The sequence below is a fragment of the Rissa tridactyla genome, chromosome W (assembly GCF_028500815.1).
Source record: "Rissa tridactyla isolate bRisTri1 chromosome W, bRisTri1.patW.cur.20221130, whole genome shotgun sequence".
Lineage (NCBI taxonomy): Eukaryota > Metazoa > Chordata > Aves > Charadriiformes > Laridae > Rissa > Rissa tridactyla.
Window position 1 is genome coordinate 28,052,052 of NC_071496.1, and position 18,399 is coordinate 28,070,450.

General features: G+C 42.7%; 1 protein-coding gene across 4 annotated transcripts in view; it reads right to left on the reverse strand.

The window, feature by feature from the left end:
* LOC128902081 (secretory carrier-associated membrane protein 1-like) overlaps positions 1-18,399 on the reverse strand; it is a 78,937-nt gene that overhangs the window by 30,949 nt on the left and 29,589 nt on the right. For all 4 annotated transcript variants that reach the window (XM_054184435.1, XM_054184434.1, XM_054184433.1 and 1 more), the window contains 3 exons: positions 11,404-11,502; positions 11,025-11,136; positions 3,149-3,277 (listed from right to left, as the gene is read on the reverse strand). In XM_054184435.1, coding sequence (XP_054040410.1) covers positions 3,149-3,277; positions 11,025-11,136; positions 11,404-11,481 — 319 coding nt within the window. In that variant the 5' untranslated portion in view covers positions 11,482-11,502. The remainder of the gene's footprint in view (positions 1-3,148; positions 3,278-11,024; positions 11,137-11,403; positions 11,503-18,399) is intronic.

Here is an 18,399-nt window from a genome sequence, read left to right on the forward strand (position 1 = left end):
TGCGTTCCTGTGCAACCTGCTCTAGGTGACCCTGCTCTGGCAGGGGGGGTTGGACTAGATGATCTCTGAAGGTCCCTTCCAACCCCTACCATTCTGTGATACTGTTATTTTTAAGACAGTAGTCTGCTCCCAGAGAGATAAGACCTCATTGTTTCTAATTTATGCCAAGGAATGGTACGCAGAAAGGCTCCTGCTTATACTTATTGCTATAACAACCAAGGTCAGCTAACTTTGTTATTTGCCCTGCTGGAGGGTCGGAAGCGGAAAAGCATAGAGGGGTTGCACCTGCAGGGAGAAGCGGACAGGACAGGTGACCCAAAATCGATCAACAGGGTATTCCATCCCATCTGCATCATGCTCAGTATAAAAGCCGAGGGATCAAAGGGTCAGCCCTCTTTTTCTTCAGTGTACGGCATCCAAGGAGGACTCTGCCTTTGATCCCGATCCGTGTGTTCCTGATTCCAGATCCAGAATCCAGTTCCCATCCGTTGATGAGTGCAGTCTGGGACTTTCCCAGTGCCTGCTGGTGACATGATCGTCATCCTGGGAACTTGATATGGTTTTGTATATATTTCATGATTTTCTTAGTAATATTAATATCTTTTCTTTTTATTATTTTATTATTAATATTTCATGGAAGTAGTTTAATTTCTTTTCAACTCATAAGTCTCTCTCTCTACCTCCTCTCCCTTCAGGGAGAGGCGGGGGACAGCATCTGTCGTTTGTTTCAGTGGCCAGTCCAGCCCAAACCACAACAGAAAGAAGAGCCACAAGGCCTGATTCAACAGCCAGCCCTAAGGCACAAAGTTCTGTACTCAGTCTTTTTTTTTGTTTTATAAGCCCAAAATAGATTTTTGTCTTTTCCATTATTATGCCTTTTTCCTTCCTTCCCGAGTAATCCCTAAGTCAAAGAGTACAAGAGCTAAAGAAGGAAAAGAGCAAGAGGACTCAGTTAAAATCTCAGCCTACCTAGAAGAAAATCTGTCATGTTAGTATAAGAGCACAGCTCACATACGTTTTGAAATACTATAATGTTGCTGCTTCCTTTATTTATTGCCATAAGAAGGAAAAAGAAAAACAGAGTTAATATTCCCATTCTCACTGCCCAACTTCACCTTGTGCTTGAAACATACGGCACTTTTAGAACTCAGTCCTGCAAACGGCCAGAATTAGTAACTATCCCAAAATTTTGGAGTACTTGATCTTAGATTTCATTTAAAACTTAAATGTCTGTCAGATTTATGAGTATGACTAGTCCCACCTTCTACAGTGGATTTAGTTGCTTATTTAAAGATTAATGACCCAACAATGAATATAGAAAGCTGTGGATTACAATGAAGCGGAATTCACTTGATTCAATGCTGACTGCTCATTTTATGTTTTTTTAATTACATGGTTCAATCACAGTAATAAGATTACCAGATTAACAGGTAAATTTATGCAGATTTGCTAACTAAATCTGGAGCCTTGAAAAAAAATACAGAGAAGTTCTGAAATTCACATCCCCTTAGTATGCTAAAAATATATTAATGGCATCTGTTGGGAATTGAAGTAATCTTAAACTTGATTATTCAAATCATGTGCCTTGTTTATCATGAGTAGCTAAGACTGGTGAAGCCTTAGGCCACAACTTGTAACCTAGCAACACAGTGAATTTAGGCTGAACTAGTGCAAGAAGAATGGCTAGTAGTTTTGCGTGACTTTGATATATTGTAACCTAACTAACATAATGAAATTGTATAAGTAATATTAACAATTCATATTGCATTATGCTTAGCAATATGAATTAGAGTGACTGTTATGATCAAAGGAAAGGGAACTATAATTCTTGGAAATGAAGAAAGGGACCATTCTACCTGGAGTCAGCAGAAGACAGATGAATTCCGGGTGCATAGTGAAGAAAGAGACCATTCTACCCCAGAGTCAGCAGAAGATGGATGAAATCCAGGTGCAAGATAGGACAGAGAGATCATGAAACTGTGTAAGAAGGTAAAGGTGCCTGCACCAAAACTCCAATCATCAAAGAGGACACGTAACCATTGAACAATTCAATCGGACAAAAGACACATGCTTGTCACGTGAGCAGGTGCATGAATAGCTTATGTAATAGATTGTGAGGCTTTAAAAAGCACAGGAAAATAACCGAGGGGGTCCCTCTTTGGAGGCACCCAGCTCAAGCTGTGTTAAACCAACTCTGTGACAGAACCTAGGGTTTGAACTTTTTTCCTACAGTTGGAGGCTAAGACTGGATCCAGCTGCACCTAGACTCCTCTCTGAGAAGTTTAGAAAGCAAGGGGGGGGTCTAGCCTGAACCTCATGACTCAGCAGGAAGGTCTTCCTGAACTCTTCTTCAACAGCATCAAAGCACCTAAATCTTTGGAATTTCATCAGTCTCAGAGTATTTATTAGGCTCTCATCACACTGGACAAGGCAGAAGAAGCAACTGTCACGGCATCTGTACATTTGGTTCATCCAGCATTTCTCCAGTCAAAACATAGCACCTGAACGAGGGCAAAATTAACCCCACAAAGACTGTGTAGAGCATTCTTGGTGTACAAAGGATAGTTGTAACATGGACTGATTCTTCAGCCAATTTACTTTGCGCTATTTTTTTAAAATGATATTAACTCTCCACTATAGACTAAAACTATGTTTAACTATATAAAACTATGTCTATTATAAAGCAAGTGGATATTACACTTCTTAAACTCACAAGTCTATTAACACTGATTGTGAATTATATTTCTTAATATATAAGCTGATTTAAAAAAAACAGTAAAATTATTTCTAAGGTAATAAATGGTCAAAGTTCATTTTACAACAGGGATATTTAAAACAGAAAACTGTAATATACTATAACCAAACTGCCTTAGGGTAATCCCCTTCCCTTTTTTTTCCTACAGAATTTTCTATGAAATAATCCAATGATTTTAAAATTGAAGCTAACAAAAAGATTTAACTTCAACATTTGACTTCTGGATTTAAAACAATTTCTCATTACAGATGTTGCAAAAGCCAAAGTAGCAGGTATGTATCATCAAGTTCAAACAGGCACTTTGGGGTTTTTTGGGGGGATGGAGGTTTGTGGTTTTTTGTTGTGGTTTTGGTTTGTGGGGGTTTTTTTTGTTTTTTTTTTTTAAATACTTACACATCCACAAATAGTACATAATCTTTACTGTCTTCTGGAATTCTACAGGAATGTCTACAGAAAAGTCCTGGTAGAAACATGGACCCACTGGAAAATTCTCAGGAAGAGGTGGCCAGTTATTTTTTCTACCTGCAAATCAGAAGAAAAAAAAAAAGTACTTTATAATACAGTTTTAATCTCTGTATACTAGAAAGAGATATGCATTTGGACTTGTTCAAATTATTTTATGCACAAGTTTCATAAGTGTATGGAAAACTTGGGCTACCAAAACCCAAGAATTTTATTAGCAATCCTCACACAATACTGAAAATAAACTTCAGAAATAAAATACAATGAAGTGCAGACAGATCAAGGAAAGTACAATATTTAGCTATGTAAAAGACTAAGCAGGCATCTGACAGTTCCTATAAAGTAATGAGAAAGGAGAATCCTTCACAAAACAATTTCTCAGAGTTCCTTGACTTTTAAATGCACATTTCCCTAAGTCCCACCATACTCTCATACTTTGTGGAACACAAAGACTGAGGACTGAAAAGCATTCTCCATTCTCAGAATCCTGATATTTGTAACACTTGGATATCTCTAACACTTCGAACTAGTTCCCAATACAGTTTACAGTCAAAGCTTTACCTAAAAGCCCGTAAGCTTTAAGAAAGGCAGCTATTTAAATGGTCTAAACTACTTTTTTGTTACAAGAAGATGCCCAACAGCATCAATATATTTTGATACAGTTGTGTGACAGAGTGAGGACACCACAAAGGACAACACAGTATCAGACACTTGGATTTCCTGTATGCTGATCTGCTCACAGACTAGAGCGCACATTCTGCCAAACGAAAGTCATACAAAGCATAGACTCAGGGATTCAACTGAGATAACTACAACAAACTGTTATCATAGCACTTCAAATTCTGGATGCAAGAGATACATTAATCACCATATTCCAAAAGTGGAGCTGAGACTAACCTAAAGGTACCTTTATTTGAAATTCTGACAAGGTTTTGCTTGGAATTTCTATCTTCAACCATATCTTTACTAGCAGTTCATCTGGTAAGAACAGAAAACTTGCAAAGCTTACACACTTGGCATTATTTATTATTTCTTTCCCCACTCACAAGATGAAGCTGACAGTTCTGTCCAAACAGGTCCAAGGCACTAAATATCTGTTAAATTTTCTGTCTCTTCCACTGAAAGTTTTTTATCAAGCGTTTTAGAGCAGGGAATTTACAGAGGGAGCATACAGAAGGTATGATGCCGTGTAGGCCATAAAAAACTCAAAATTGTGGCAGTGACACCAGCCAGAGCCATGTATTAACAAACTGAGCATGTCTGCTTCTTTCAGTGTCACTGCCTATAACTGGGAGAAGAGAAGAAAAGATAACCTGCACCCCAGATTCCCTTACTAACCTTCCCAAGGCCCTGAAGTCTCTTTTAATCACCCTTCGGCTACGTGTTGCCACTTCATGGCCACCCACATGGAAGAGCAGCAGTGCATAATAGTCCAAGGGCCATACCAGGCTAGGAAGTTTCCTAATGATGTCCCTAACCTGGGCCCCAGGGAGGCAGCAGACTTCCCTAAGAAGAGGGTCTGGCTGGCATATTGGACCCTCTGTTCCCCTCAGAAGGGAGTCACCCACAACTACAACCCATCTTTTCTTCCTTGTGGAGGTGGTCGTTAAACGGGGGGTAGGCCTTCCCAGTCCTGTCAACTCCTATGGTGTAGTCGGACCGTCTTCCACATCATCCATGAGGCTGGCCTACCTCACCCAGAGCCTCATACCTATTGTACAGAGGCATCTGTGTAGGGGAGGTGGACAAGGAGGGGATTCGCTTGCTGCCCCTAGCACGGACTTGCCTCCATTCACAGCTCTCCATTTGGCCTCCGCCTTCAGCCTGGTGGGAGAAGGATACGGGATCCCCTTCATCTTGTTTTTTTTTCTGGTGTCTGTCCCTGTTTTTCTCTCAGAGAGGTCAGAGCCTGATTCCACCAATCTATTTCTTTCTCACACCCCCCGATCCCTCCTTAGCCTTTCTACTTCCTCTCTTAGCTCTGCCACCAGGCTGAGCAGATTGTCCACCTGGTCACACCTCACACCCCTACTACTGTCCATTAGCCATGTAAGGTTGTGGCACTCCTTGCAGCCTGAGACCTGTGCGGCTGCATGTTTGATCTTTGCATTGCAGTCAATTGCATATGACGACAGTGTCCTAGATGTGCAGCCAGCATCTTAAATTGAACACAAATAGCAAAATAAAATAAAATAAAATAAAATAAAATAAAATAAAAATTGAATACAAATAGCAAACTGTTGCAGAAGACCTTGCCCTCCAATCAAAACTTCTCTACAGTGTTTCCAAAGGAGTTCGAATGAGTGTGCAAAAGAAAAATAAAAAAAAACAGAAGGAAAAGGATATTGTTCTCCTCAGTGACAACATACAATTTCTGATTTGCAGCACCTTTTATGCAGTCATTTGGCAAAACCCCAATATCCTCTTTAAAGCTTTAAGAGCTCTCTCTTCTCCATTCAGCCTTCCCAAAGAATCCTTTAGATTCTTCATGGACTCTTCAAGCACTTCGATGTGAACAACTGTAAACTAATAACACAGTAAATACCCATTTTAGAAATATCCTGAAACATGCATGGGGTGTCAGAGTTATGTTGCCTACCATATTTGCAATTACTGAGACGTGGTGGGACAGCTCACATGGCTGGAATGCTGTCATGGATGGCTATGTCCTTTTCAGGAAAGACAGACCAGCGAGGCGTGGTGGTGGAGTTGCACTCTATGTGAGAGAGCAACTGGAACGCATTGAGCTCTCCCTGGGGGCGGATGAAGAGAGGGTTGAGAGCTTATGGGTAAGGATTAAGGGGCAGGCAAATATGAGGGACACTGTTGTGGGTGTTTATTACAGGCCACCTGATCAGGATGGGGAAGCTGATGAGGCCTTCTACAGACAGCTGAAGGTAGCCTTGCAATCACAGGCCTTGGTTCTCATGGGGGACTTCAATCACCCCGATATCTGCTGGGCAGACCCCACAGCCAGGCACGCACAGTCCAGGAGGTTCCTCCAGTGCATTGATGACAACTTTTTGACACAGGTGGTGCAGGAGCCAACAAGGAGAGGAGCACTCCTGGACCTGGTACTGACAAACACAGAGGGACTGGTGGAGGACATGAAGGTTGGGGGCACCCTAGGCTGTAGTGACCATGAAATGATAGAGTTCGGAATCATGGGTACTATGCACAAAACAACAAGAACTAAAATTACAACCTCAGACTTCAGGAGGGCTAACTTTGACCTCTTCAAGAAACTGCTTGCAGAGATCCTGTGGGCTAGGGCTCTGGAAGGCAAAGGGGCTCAAGAGAGCTGGTTGGTATTCAAAGACCACTTCCTCCAAGCTCAGGATCGGTGCATCCCTAAGAGAAAGAAATCGGGCAAGGGACGCAGGAGACTTGCATGGTTGAGCAGGGAGCTTCTGAAAAAGCTCAAGTGGAAGAAGGAAGTCTACAATAAGTGGAAGAAGGGACTGACCCCTTGGGAGGATTACAAGAATGCCGCCAGGGCGTGCAGGGATGAAACAAGGAAAGCCAAGGCCTCCTTGGAATTAAACCTGGCAAGGGATGTCAAGCTCAACAGGAAGGGCTTCTACAAGTATATTGGAGGCAAAAGGAAGACCAGAGAAGTTGTGGGCCCACTGTTGAATGAGACAGGAGCCATGGTGATGGAGGATGCGGAGAAGGCAGAGTTACTGAATGCCTTCTTTGCTTCGGTCTTTACTGCTCAGGCCAGCCCTCAGGAGTCCCAGGCATTGGGGCAATTAACGGGGAAAGAAGATGACCTCCCTTGGGTTGAGGAGGATCGAGTGAGGGATCAATCAGATCAGTTAGATATTCACAAGTCCATGGGCCCTGATGGGATGCACCCGAGAGTGCTGAGGGAGCTGGCAGAAGTCATTGCTGGGCCAATCTCCATCATCTTTGAAAGGTCCTGGAGAACAGGCGAGGTGCCTGAGGACTGGAGGAAAGCCGACGTCACTCCAGTCTTCAAAAAGGGCAAGAAGGAGGAGCCAGGGAACTACAGGCCGGTCAGCCTCACCTCCATCCCTGGAAAGATGATGGAACAGCTCGTTCTGGGCATCATCTCAAGGCATGTGGAGGAAAAGAAAGCTATCGGAAGTAGTCAACATGGATTCACCAAGGGGAAATCATGCCTGACTAATCTGCTAGCCTTCTATGATGGCATGACTGGATGGAGAGATTGAGGGGAGGGCAGTGGATGTGGTCTACCTTGACTTCAGCAAGGCTTTTGACACAGTCTCCCACAGCATCCTCATAGGGAAGCTTAGGAAGAGTGGGCTTGATGAATGGACAGTAAGGTGGATAGATAACTGGCTGAAAGAGAGAGCTCAGAGGGTCGTGATTAGGGGCACAGAGGCTAGTTGGAGGTCAGTGACGAGTGGTGTCCCCCAGGGGTCAGTACTGGGCCCAGTCCTCTTCAATATATTCATCAATGACCTGGATGAGGGGATAGAGTGCACCCTCAGCAAGTTTGCTGATGACACAAAGCTGGGAGGGGTGGCTGTCACACCAGAAGGCTGTGCCGCCATACAGAGAGACCTGGACAGGCTGGAGAGTTGGGCAAAGAGGAACCTTATGAAACTCAACAAGGGCAAGTGTAGGGTGCTGCACCTGGGGAGGAATAACCCCCTGCACCAGGACAGGTTGGGGGCTGACCTGCTGGAGAGCAGCTCGGTGGAAAGAGACCTGGGAGTCCTGGTGGACACCAGGATGACCATGAGCCAGCAATGTGCCCTTGTGGCCAAGAAGGCCAATGGCATCCTGGGGGGCATCAAGAAGAGTGTGGCCAGCAGGTGGAGGGAGGTCATCCTCCCCCTCTACTCTGCCCTGGTGAGGCCGCACCTGGAGTACTGTGTCCAGTTCTGGGCTCCCCGGTTCAAGAGGGACAGGGAACTGCTGGAGAGGGTGCAGCAAAGGGCTACCAAGATGATGAGGGGACCGGAACACCTCTCTTATGAAGAAAGGCTGAGGGATTTGGGTCTTTTCAGTCTGGAAAAAAGATGGCTGAGGGGAGAATCTTATCAATGCTTATAAAATACTTAATGGTTGGGTGTCAGGAGGATGGGGCCAGGCTCTTTTCAGTGGTGCCCAGGGACAGGACAAGAGGTAACGGGCACAACCTTGAGCATAGGAAGTTCCACCTAAACATGAGGAGGAACTTCTTTACTTTGAGGGTGGCAGAGCACTGGAACAGGCTGCCCAGAGAGGTGGTGGAGTCTCCATCTCTGGAGACATTCAAAACCCGTCTGGACGCGTTCCTGTGCAACCTGCTCTAGGTGACCCTGCTCTGGCAGGGGAGTTGGACTAGATGATCTCCAGAGGTCCCTTCCAACCCTATGATTCTAGGATTCTATGATATAGATGAACAAAACTGTCTCTGAAGCCTGGAAGAGACATGTAATCAATCCAGACCATCAATATAAGTTAGTGAAATTAGATGAAGAGTAATATATGGAGAAGGAAATGAAAAAACAACCAAAAAATTCATTGTCTGGGAGAAGAGGTACAGAGATTTAATAAGGAGATTGAAAAGACTAAATACTGAGAACATAAAAATGGTTTAATGTAGGGACAATATCACCATGATCCTTTTCCTTAGAAGAAGAATAGCAATTCCCCATTCCCAGATCCTAGGATATGACTGGCATAAAGTTCCATGAGAATTTGAATTACTAAGCGATTATGCAATCTGGAATTGTACCGCTCTGTACTCCAATTTCCACAGGTGAAAAAAAAAACAACAGCACATGTGGAAATACAACAGTCAGAATTCTATATGCAAGTGAAAAGATCACACAAAGTCAACCTTGCACAGTATTTTAGTTTTTTGGTTTGGTTTTTTTTCCTAACTTCAGTCTGAAGTTCTTCCTTTTCATAGAATCATAGAATTGCCTAGGTTGGAAGGGACCTTTCAGATCATCTAGTCCAACCATCAACCTAACTCTGACAAAAGCCATCACTAAACCATATCTCTAAGCACTATGTCTACCTGTCTTTTAAATACCTCCAGGGATGGTGACTCAACCACTTCCCTGGGCAGCCTGTTCCAATGCTCAATAATCCTTTCTGTGTAAAAAGTTTTCCTAATATCCAGTCTAAACCTCCCCTGGCACAACTTGAGGCCATTTCCTCTTGTCCTATTGCCTGTTACTTGGGAGAAGAGACAGACACCCACCTCTCCACAGCCTCCTTTCAGGTAGTTGTAGAGAGCAATAAGGTCTCCCTTCAGCCTCCTTTTCTCCAGACTAAACAACACCAGCTCCCTCAGCTGCTCCTCATAAGACTTGTTCTCCAGACCCCTCAACAGCTTCGTTGCCCTTCTCTGGACACACTCCAGCACCTCAATGTACTCGAGGTGGGGCCTCACCAGTATCAAGTACAGGGGGACAATCACTTTCCTGGTCCTACTCACCACACTGTTCCTGATACAGGCCAGGATGCTGTTGGCCTTCTTGGCCACCTGGGCACACTGCTGGCTCATATTCAGCCAGCAGTCAGCCAGCACCCCCAGGTCCTTTTCTGCCAGGCAGCTCTCCAGCCACTCTTCCCCAAGCCTGTAACGCTGCATGGGATTGTTGCAGGACCCAGCACTTGGCCTTGTTGAACCTCATACCACTGGCCTTAGCCCATTGATCCAGCCTGTCCAGATCCCTCTGCAAAGCCTTTTTACCCTCAAGCAGATCAACACTCCCACCTACCTTGGTGTCATCTGCAAACTTACTGAGGGTCCACTCAATCCCCTCGTCCAGATCATTGATACAGATATTAAAGAGAACTGGCCCCAATACTGAGCTCTGGGGAACACCACTCATGACCAGCCACCAACTGGATTTAACTCCATTCACCACCACTCTCTGGGCCCAGCCTTCCAGCCAGTTTTTAACCCAGCAAAGAGTACATGGGCAGCCAGTTTATCCAGGAGAATGCTGTGGGAAATGGTGTCAAAGGCTTTACTAAAGTCCAGGTAAACAACATCCACAGCCTTTCCCTCATCCACCAAGCAGGTCCCTTTGTCATAGGAGGAGATCGGGTTTGTCAAGCAGGACCTGCCTTTCATGAACCCATGCTGACTGGGCCTGATCGCCTGGGTGTCCTTCATGTGCCACATAATGGCACTCAGGATGATCTGTTCCATGACCTCCCCAGGCACCGAGGTCATAATGACAGGCCTGTAGTTCCCCGGATCTTCAGTTAAGAGGATGGAAATCATCTCATTTGTGAAAATGCAGTAAGAAAACTGATGATTTCACACAACACTTAGAGTTTGTGGCAAAATGATATACGGATCTTGACTATGGGTTCCCAAAGTATCATATGAAAAAATAATAAAAGATTAATAATAAAATAAATCTTTCTGCTATTTGCACAGAAGATCGTGTCTGTAACATAGCAAAAGATAAGAAAATGTTTCAAAACAGGAAAGTTCTCCTACAGCTATAAATACTGACAGAAGAGAAATCAGAGATGTTACTTCAGAAGTTACTTTTACTTCTTCTTAAACTGCTCCATTTCTATTCAATAGTATTACTTGGATATTAACTTAGAATAAAAACAGCTGATAGCAGAGTAACATGTAACATAGGCCACATTTAAAATTTTTGCTGTGAAAATTTGCACAGGCCAGACCAGTTTTTATTCACTGTATGCATTGTCCCAAAGGAGATAAATTTTCTTTTCCTGAAGAGATTATAAAAACCCCTCTTTTATCTGTTTCACAATGTCACTGTAAAACTAAAACAGTTTCTAAGAAAAAGTGAAATTCCTGCAATTTAAAGAAGTATTTTTTCATGCATACCCCCCTGTTGATTGAGACACTGCATTTCCCTTTCTCTGCGATCTAGTTCAGCTGCTTTTCTTTCCAGTTCTTCTTGACGCTTTAGCAGTTCTGCCTGGGCCAAGGCTTGCTCCTGAACAAAACAAGCATCATTAGATATTGATAAAAAAAACACAAACAAAAAAAAATATTCTATTTTCCATAATTAAGCATCTCCAGTTATGGATGAAGACTGACCTAATATTAGACAAATTCATGCAGTAACTGATTACTTAAAGGCAGTATTAATTTTCATAAGTAATCAGGAAAGCAATGCTTATTTATAAAAGACACTATTCCAGAAGTGTATTTACATGATTTTAATTGAAAGGAACCCAGTGCTTGAAAGTTATAGACAAACCTTTGCAATTTGTGTGTAAGCAGGCATTTCTTCTGTTGGTTTCATTATTGCTGGCTGGGTACTGGGTACTTTAGGCATTTTCACATTTCCTGGAGGAGGCTAAGAAAACAAGAGACATTTTATAGGGAAACAGTCTCCTATTCTAATAAACATCTTTTCATTAACTCTGTAAGAACTACTCCAGTTGTTTTAAAGGAAGTGTTACTGATAAACTGAAAATCTGATATGCTGCCTGCGATATTTATAACCTTCAGGAAAAAAAAGATAACTATATTCTATGGTGCAGCGTTCTGATTGTTTGTTTTTACACTGCACTACTTGCTATAAACACACATGGAATTTTATGGATCAGCAGAAAGTAAATAGAATTTTAATTTTGTTCAGACAGGAATATGAATAAGGACAGTTCTTGTTTAGGAGAACTGCAGGATTTAACAGTGATCTCTTCATGTTTTCAAACATGATGTAATTTATTAGTAATTTCTTCCAGAGCTTTCTACTTAACAAAGGCTTATATCACCTGGTTAACTAGAGAAGCAATGTACCATATTAAATTTTCCAATTGAGTATCCACAATCTATTGCTTAACTATTCCACCAGAATGTACTGTAGTATCTAGTTTTACCAGTAGCAATTCAGTCACTTGGTCATTACCTATAAGAACACATTGTTTTGTTTTTTTACAAAATCCTCTCCTGCTTATTCCTGTTTGTCATCTCCTCTGACTTTCTCCACATCTGTCTATCATATGCAATGTTAACCAGTACCTATCAAGCCAAGGAAATTACTATCGCCTAGATTAAAGTTATCAACTGAACTTTACCAAAGCAGATCAGTATAGCCCTACTATGATGTTATTTTTATACTTAAATATGCTTGGGAAAAAAATACAATTTGTATCTTTCTTTGTGTAGAGCTTACAATGTGAAAGACTTCCCCGTTCTGTGATCTTTTAAGACAGAGAACCACTTTTTCCTAATAAATTAGTACTGCTATACCTTAATGTCCCAGTTCGGGGTGGAGCAGAGCCAACTTTCTGCTCAGTGGGAGAGGCTCTTGCTTATACTTGTTGCTGTGGCAACCAGGGTCAGCTGACTTGGTTGCTTACCCTGTGGAGGGGTTGCACCTGTGGGGAGGAGTGGACAGGTCAGGTGACCCAAACTGACCAATAGGGCATTCCATCCCATCTGCCATGCTCAGTATAAAAGCTGAGGGATCAAAGGGTTACTTCTTCAATGGCTCTCTTTCTTTGGTGACTGATGTCTGAGGAAGACCCTGTCAGTTTGTCTGGCTTTCATCCCAATCAGTGTGTTCTGGAATCCAGTTCCCATCCATTGCTGAGTCCAGTCTGGAACTTCCCTAGTGCCTGCTAGTGACATCTCCCTGGGAACTTGATCTGGTTTTGTATATATTTATATATATATAGTATCTATTTCATTATTTCCTTTTTTTATTTTATTATTAAGATTTCATTAAAGTAGTTATTTTTTTCTGAACTTATAACTCTATCTCTCTTCCTCTCCTTGGAGCAAGAGGTGGGGGAGAGCATCTGCTGTCTTTTCGCTGGCCAACCCAGCTCAAACTGTGACACTTATGCCAGAGCATTCTGTGATAAGGAGAAAGGTCTCTTGTAGAACAACTCCTACAAAAACTAGATGCCCATCAAGAGTCTTAACATCTGCTTCAAACATAAGATACAAACCCTGCACCAAAGTAACAAATAGCTACTGAACAAAAACTGTTATGCATTGTAGGCCAGAGCAATGCTACAAAAGCCCCCAAAAAAGTCTAATTATTGTAGCTCTGTGGCTAAAGTAATGTTAGCCTTGAAAGCATAACTGCTAAGCAGCTTCCTGCTAAACTAATGAGCGAGAGTGCCCACAATCTCCAGTAAGGACTCCAGTAGTCCTTCACAGACACCTGTAATAGTGTTTAAAGTTGGATTGGCAGACTAGGAAATATTTGAACAATTAATTCAAAGATACTTATCCTTGAAAGACACTGTCCAAAAAGCATGCAGTGCTGTTAATGGTTGGAACATGCATATATGCTTATGAATAAAGGAACCGATCAGAAAGCTCATTAGAGATACATAATCAAAGATGCTAGCCAACAGCATATATGATAGATGACATTAATATAAGGAACTAATTATGTACAAGATTCTTTGGATTCAGATTTATGCATTGTTTAGGTTCCACTGTATGCTAGCTGGCCGCCTATACAGTATTAGAATTGCTGTCCACTATGCACACATCTAGGTAAGAGCCTGTGCTCCCTGGAAGAAGAGAGACTAAACCAGTAATTTCTAGCAGGGGCTGTGCATCCTGGAATCCTAAGAAACTCAAAAAGGGCTGGGGGACAAAAGCTGTTAAGAGATGTTATAAAAGCTACCTCTTCCTGCGGACTCTGAGACCTGGGGACCTTTCCAACTGCTAGAGCCTAGTCCAGCACACCTTCAGACCCTCTGAGAGCTCTCCTTCCCAGGCTCACAGCTACAGCTGCTGCTTTTCATGTTTCCAGGTTCAGCTAGTGTAAGAGACAACCTGTAATTTCCCCTAAACAAAGACTGAGAGAAGCAGCCTGAGGGAAGCATGAACAAATGGTGAGACTGGTGAGAGACGAAGGAGGGGGGGAGGCCCTCTGAGCTTTCCTGAGGAATGTCTCAAACACTCACAAGTACCAGGCCTTCTGCCCGAGGAACTGATAAGGCTAATGCCTGCTTATCTCTTGTGTGATTCATATGAGAGAAAACTTAAGGCACCTGGAGACCAGTTCTATGGAAACAACAGCTCTACTTTTCTTCAGCAAGGACAAGACAACAAGAATCTGCGTAGTTCATAGTTCTCTGTTTCTTTGAAAGGCTACTGTGCCCAATGAATGACCTTTGCCTTATTATCCATGAAATGCATATTAAAGTTGACACCCTGCATATGCTAATGAAGATTATCGAGATCATGCTAAACATATGACTATAGCTCTCGTCTCCCCACCCAAATCATGCTACACATCACCGGGGGGGGGGGGGGGGGGGGGGGGGAAGAAACCTGAGACAAAACTGCCCCTGGCAGTGGGGAAAGCCGTACTGATATGTCAAACATAGAAGGGGAAAATAAGTGCCCCTAAGAAGAGAAGATTTTTCCCTGAGGGAATACACAGAAGAGCGGTCCTATGAGTCAAAGACACATACCCCACATCGACCGGACCAACGCTGGAACCAGGACGGGTGATCTCTTTTTCTCTCTCTCTCTCCATGTCTCCTTCTCTATGTTTCTTTTCCTTTTTCTTTTTTCTTTTCCCTTTTGTTTTAAAGTTAAGTAAGTAACACAAGGCATACCGTACCACTTGCCATAATTCATTGTGTATCTGTTACTAAGTAACACAATGCATACCTTACTGTTTGCCATAATTTGCTTTATAACTAAACAATTATTGTGGACCTAGTTAAGATCTATGCTAATCACTGTGGGAATCTAACAAATGTTTGTATACAGACCTTGAGAGTTGTCTCACCTTAGTCCGAGCTGCTGGGGATTTGCGAGTCCGAGTCACTTACCCCCCCCCCCCCTTTTTTCTGAGTGGGGCGTGACAGCTAGTAGCAAGGTTGAGTGTGTATCCCAGAGATGCACACAAATACATGCACAACCACACATACCAAGAACACTATCACAGCCAGCTACACAAGCTGCCATAGGCAGGGCACTGCCTTAAACAACACCCTCGCTATCAGAATTACATAAAATATAGGTACACAGAGTCACGTCCCATTCCTCTCCAGCTGATCAGCACTGAAGTTCACTATTGAAAAACACATGCCTCGTTCTCTAGATTTACAAGCACATCAACAACTGCAGACCCCTCAGATACGAGCATGGGCCCTCAGCCTGTCTGACATACCTGCCTGGATCCAGGGCCCTCTTACCTGGTATACAGGTTTCCTCCTGTTTGCCAGTTAGCCCAACTTGATGTTCACTAGCAAATTCATACACTCAAACACTAGTCTTGCATGCATACCCCCACTCTCGCAGCTCCCTCAAACACCAGCATAGGCTCTCAGCTTGCCATATATCTAGGCTCAGACCCTGGACTCCCTTACTCACTTTTGGCTCAGACTTTGAGTCTTCCCAGAGACATGTTTTCCTCTTATTTGCCAGCTAGTCCAGCTAAAGTTTGCTAGTGAGTTGCACAAGTACACACACAGAAGATGACACATACATATATATATAAATTACATACATGCACACAGAGGAAAACACACTGATCCCTCCAGTTGCTGACACCCCAAACACATAGGCCCTATGACCCATGGTCCCTCCAGCTGCTGACACTGAGATACTCAGTTGTTGACACTGCAGACATACAGACCACTACTGCCTCGGGTCTGACCAGATTGCTGGCATTTAATTCACTCACTCTAGTATCTCCAGTTCCTGGCACCTAGACCTTGCAGCACTCACAGATGGTATAGAGTGAAATTTCACAGAAAGATAGTTAAGAAAGGATTTAACAATAACTGCAGTGATTAGACGCATAGCTCTGTCAGACAAGTGTACAGACTGGTAGCAACTTATATGCAACCAGTCCCTTTTATCCATTCTCTTCACTAGTCTCCTCCTTGTTCCTCCCTAGTCCCCAATTGTTCCACACCTTTGCAAAATTTATTAAGGAATAGTAAGGGGAATAGTCATAGTCCCACAGGCTCCCCTCAGCTATCCATAATATTCATGTTAATCTCCTTTCGCCCTTCTTATCAGTTACAAAGTCCAGGTTGAATTTCTTCAAAGCTACACCTGCTGTGTCTTAATGGCCCATCAATTAGTGGCTGAAGAGTTTTACTTTATGTCTCTGTTATCACTTATCTGGTTTGTTTCTGTCTGGTTTTGTTTATCACTTTCCCTGTTACTTATTACTCCCTTTAAACTGAAAAGGTCTATAACCTTAATGAAACATGCTCTCACATTCCACATAACCTTACAGTAACCAGCATGACTGACTTGAGTATTTGGACAGTCTTGACCATCATGGAGGTTTGCAACTGAAAGGCTATCGTGACTTTTTCAAGGATAGTATGTGATTAGGAATTAATTGTCCCTTTGGATACTCGGTAATAATATGACTGGGATTATGATTTTCCTTCAGGCCTCAGCCCCTCAAAAACCATACAGCCATATCACTATAGTAACATGAAGGAGGACACTCCAGGCTTATTTCTTCAAGCACTGCAGCACAAGGAAGCAGCTGCCCTGAGTCTTATGTTGTCAGGTCTGTGCACTGCAGTCCGTTGCTTAATGCAGGAATGACTCAGCAGTCAAGGCAACTTCCATGCCTGTTTGAAGGTTAAAGCCCCTGTATTTCTGTACAGTTCTGCTAAAACTAAAAAAAAAAAACCAGCCCAAAACAAACAAAAAACCACAATCAACCAACATTTATGATTAGTAGACTTCCCTACCATCCCCTTCTACTTGTCCAGTAAAGAACTTGTACCTTCTGGCCTCTTAATTTCTTGAATAATTTTAAGAGCTTTTTCTATAGCAAGTAGTACAGTCATCACTTTCCCTTCCTCTAGTATAAGGCCAGCTGAGGTACATTCTAGTTCATGCTTGACAAATTTTCCATCTTAGTTTTCTTAACACTCAGCTGAATGCTACCTGTTTCCAGCAAGTTATTGCTTCTCTAAAGCCTATTCTGTTACGAATTCAAGTTCAAGACACTTCCCTTGTAGAAAGACAATTAATTTGGCTTTTTCCTACATCATTATCTTCTATTAGTACTCTTACAACCTTAAAGATGGTGAAAGCTCTCAGTTCCAGGAAAGAAATTTTCCCAAGTTGTAGAACAACTTTTTCCTCAGAGCTTTGAGCTTGCCTTAGTGTCCTGGTTTGAGGTAAAACAGAACCAACTTTCTGTTCAGTAATTTTACTTCTTAACTAGGCCTCTTCTAACTCTCTGAAATTAACAGCATGTTGTTTAGACAGCATGTCTAAAACGGTTCGTTCAGAGTGATAAGACAGTTTGTGCCATGGAACGGTATGCAGAGAGGCTCTTGCTTACACTTATTGCTATAACAACCAAGGTCAGCTAATTTCGTTATTTGCCCCGTTGGAGGGTCAGAAATGGAAAAGCGTAGAGGGGTCCCACCTGCAGGGAGGAATAGACAGGACAGGTGACCCAAAAGTGACCAACAGGGGTATTCCATCCCATCTGCCCCATGCTCAGTATAAAAGCTGGTCAAATGGTCAGCTCTCTTCCTTCAATGGCCAACATCTGAGGAGGACCCTGTCTGTTCATCTGCCTTTGATCCCGATCGGTGTGTTCCTGACCCCAACTCTGGAACCCGGTTCCCACTCGTCACTGAGTCCAGCCTGGGACTTCCCCAGTGCCTGTCAGTGACATCATCCTGGGAGCTTAATACGGTTTTGTATATACTGTATCTATTTCATTATTTTCCTTTTTTATCTTATTATTAATATTTCATTAAAGTAGTTTAGTTTCTTCTAAACTCGTAAATCTCTTTATCTCTCTCCTCCTCCTCTCTGTGCACGAGAGGCTAGCGGGGGGAGCATCTGTCGCCGGCCATTGGCCAATTTGGCCAAAACCACAACACTTAGTTTCACACTTAGCTTGCCAGAGCTTAAGCTCTTAAGTTTTCTTTAAAAATAGTTTCCACTTTTCTAAAGGCTGTCTTGCCCCAGTAGCACACTTGACACACTTTAAATCAAAATCAGCAAAAATCCAGCACGGTTAGTCTCTTTACATCTAAAGTAGCTATTTTTGAGCTACAGAAGATATGTCTACACCATTAGTTTATTACGTATGTTATCACATATGTGTTACTTAACATCACTTGCTGGAATTAGTGCACAATGCAAGAAAAAGTAGAGAGAAGAGCTTGTAAGAGTCAGAGGTAGTAAGGAAAGGATAAGAAAAATCATATATCTGCCTCAACATCTGTTGTTAATTTTTGCTGGGTATCACTCCAGAATTTCTGCTAGATTG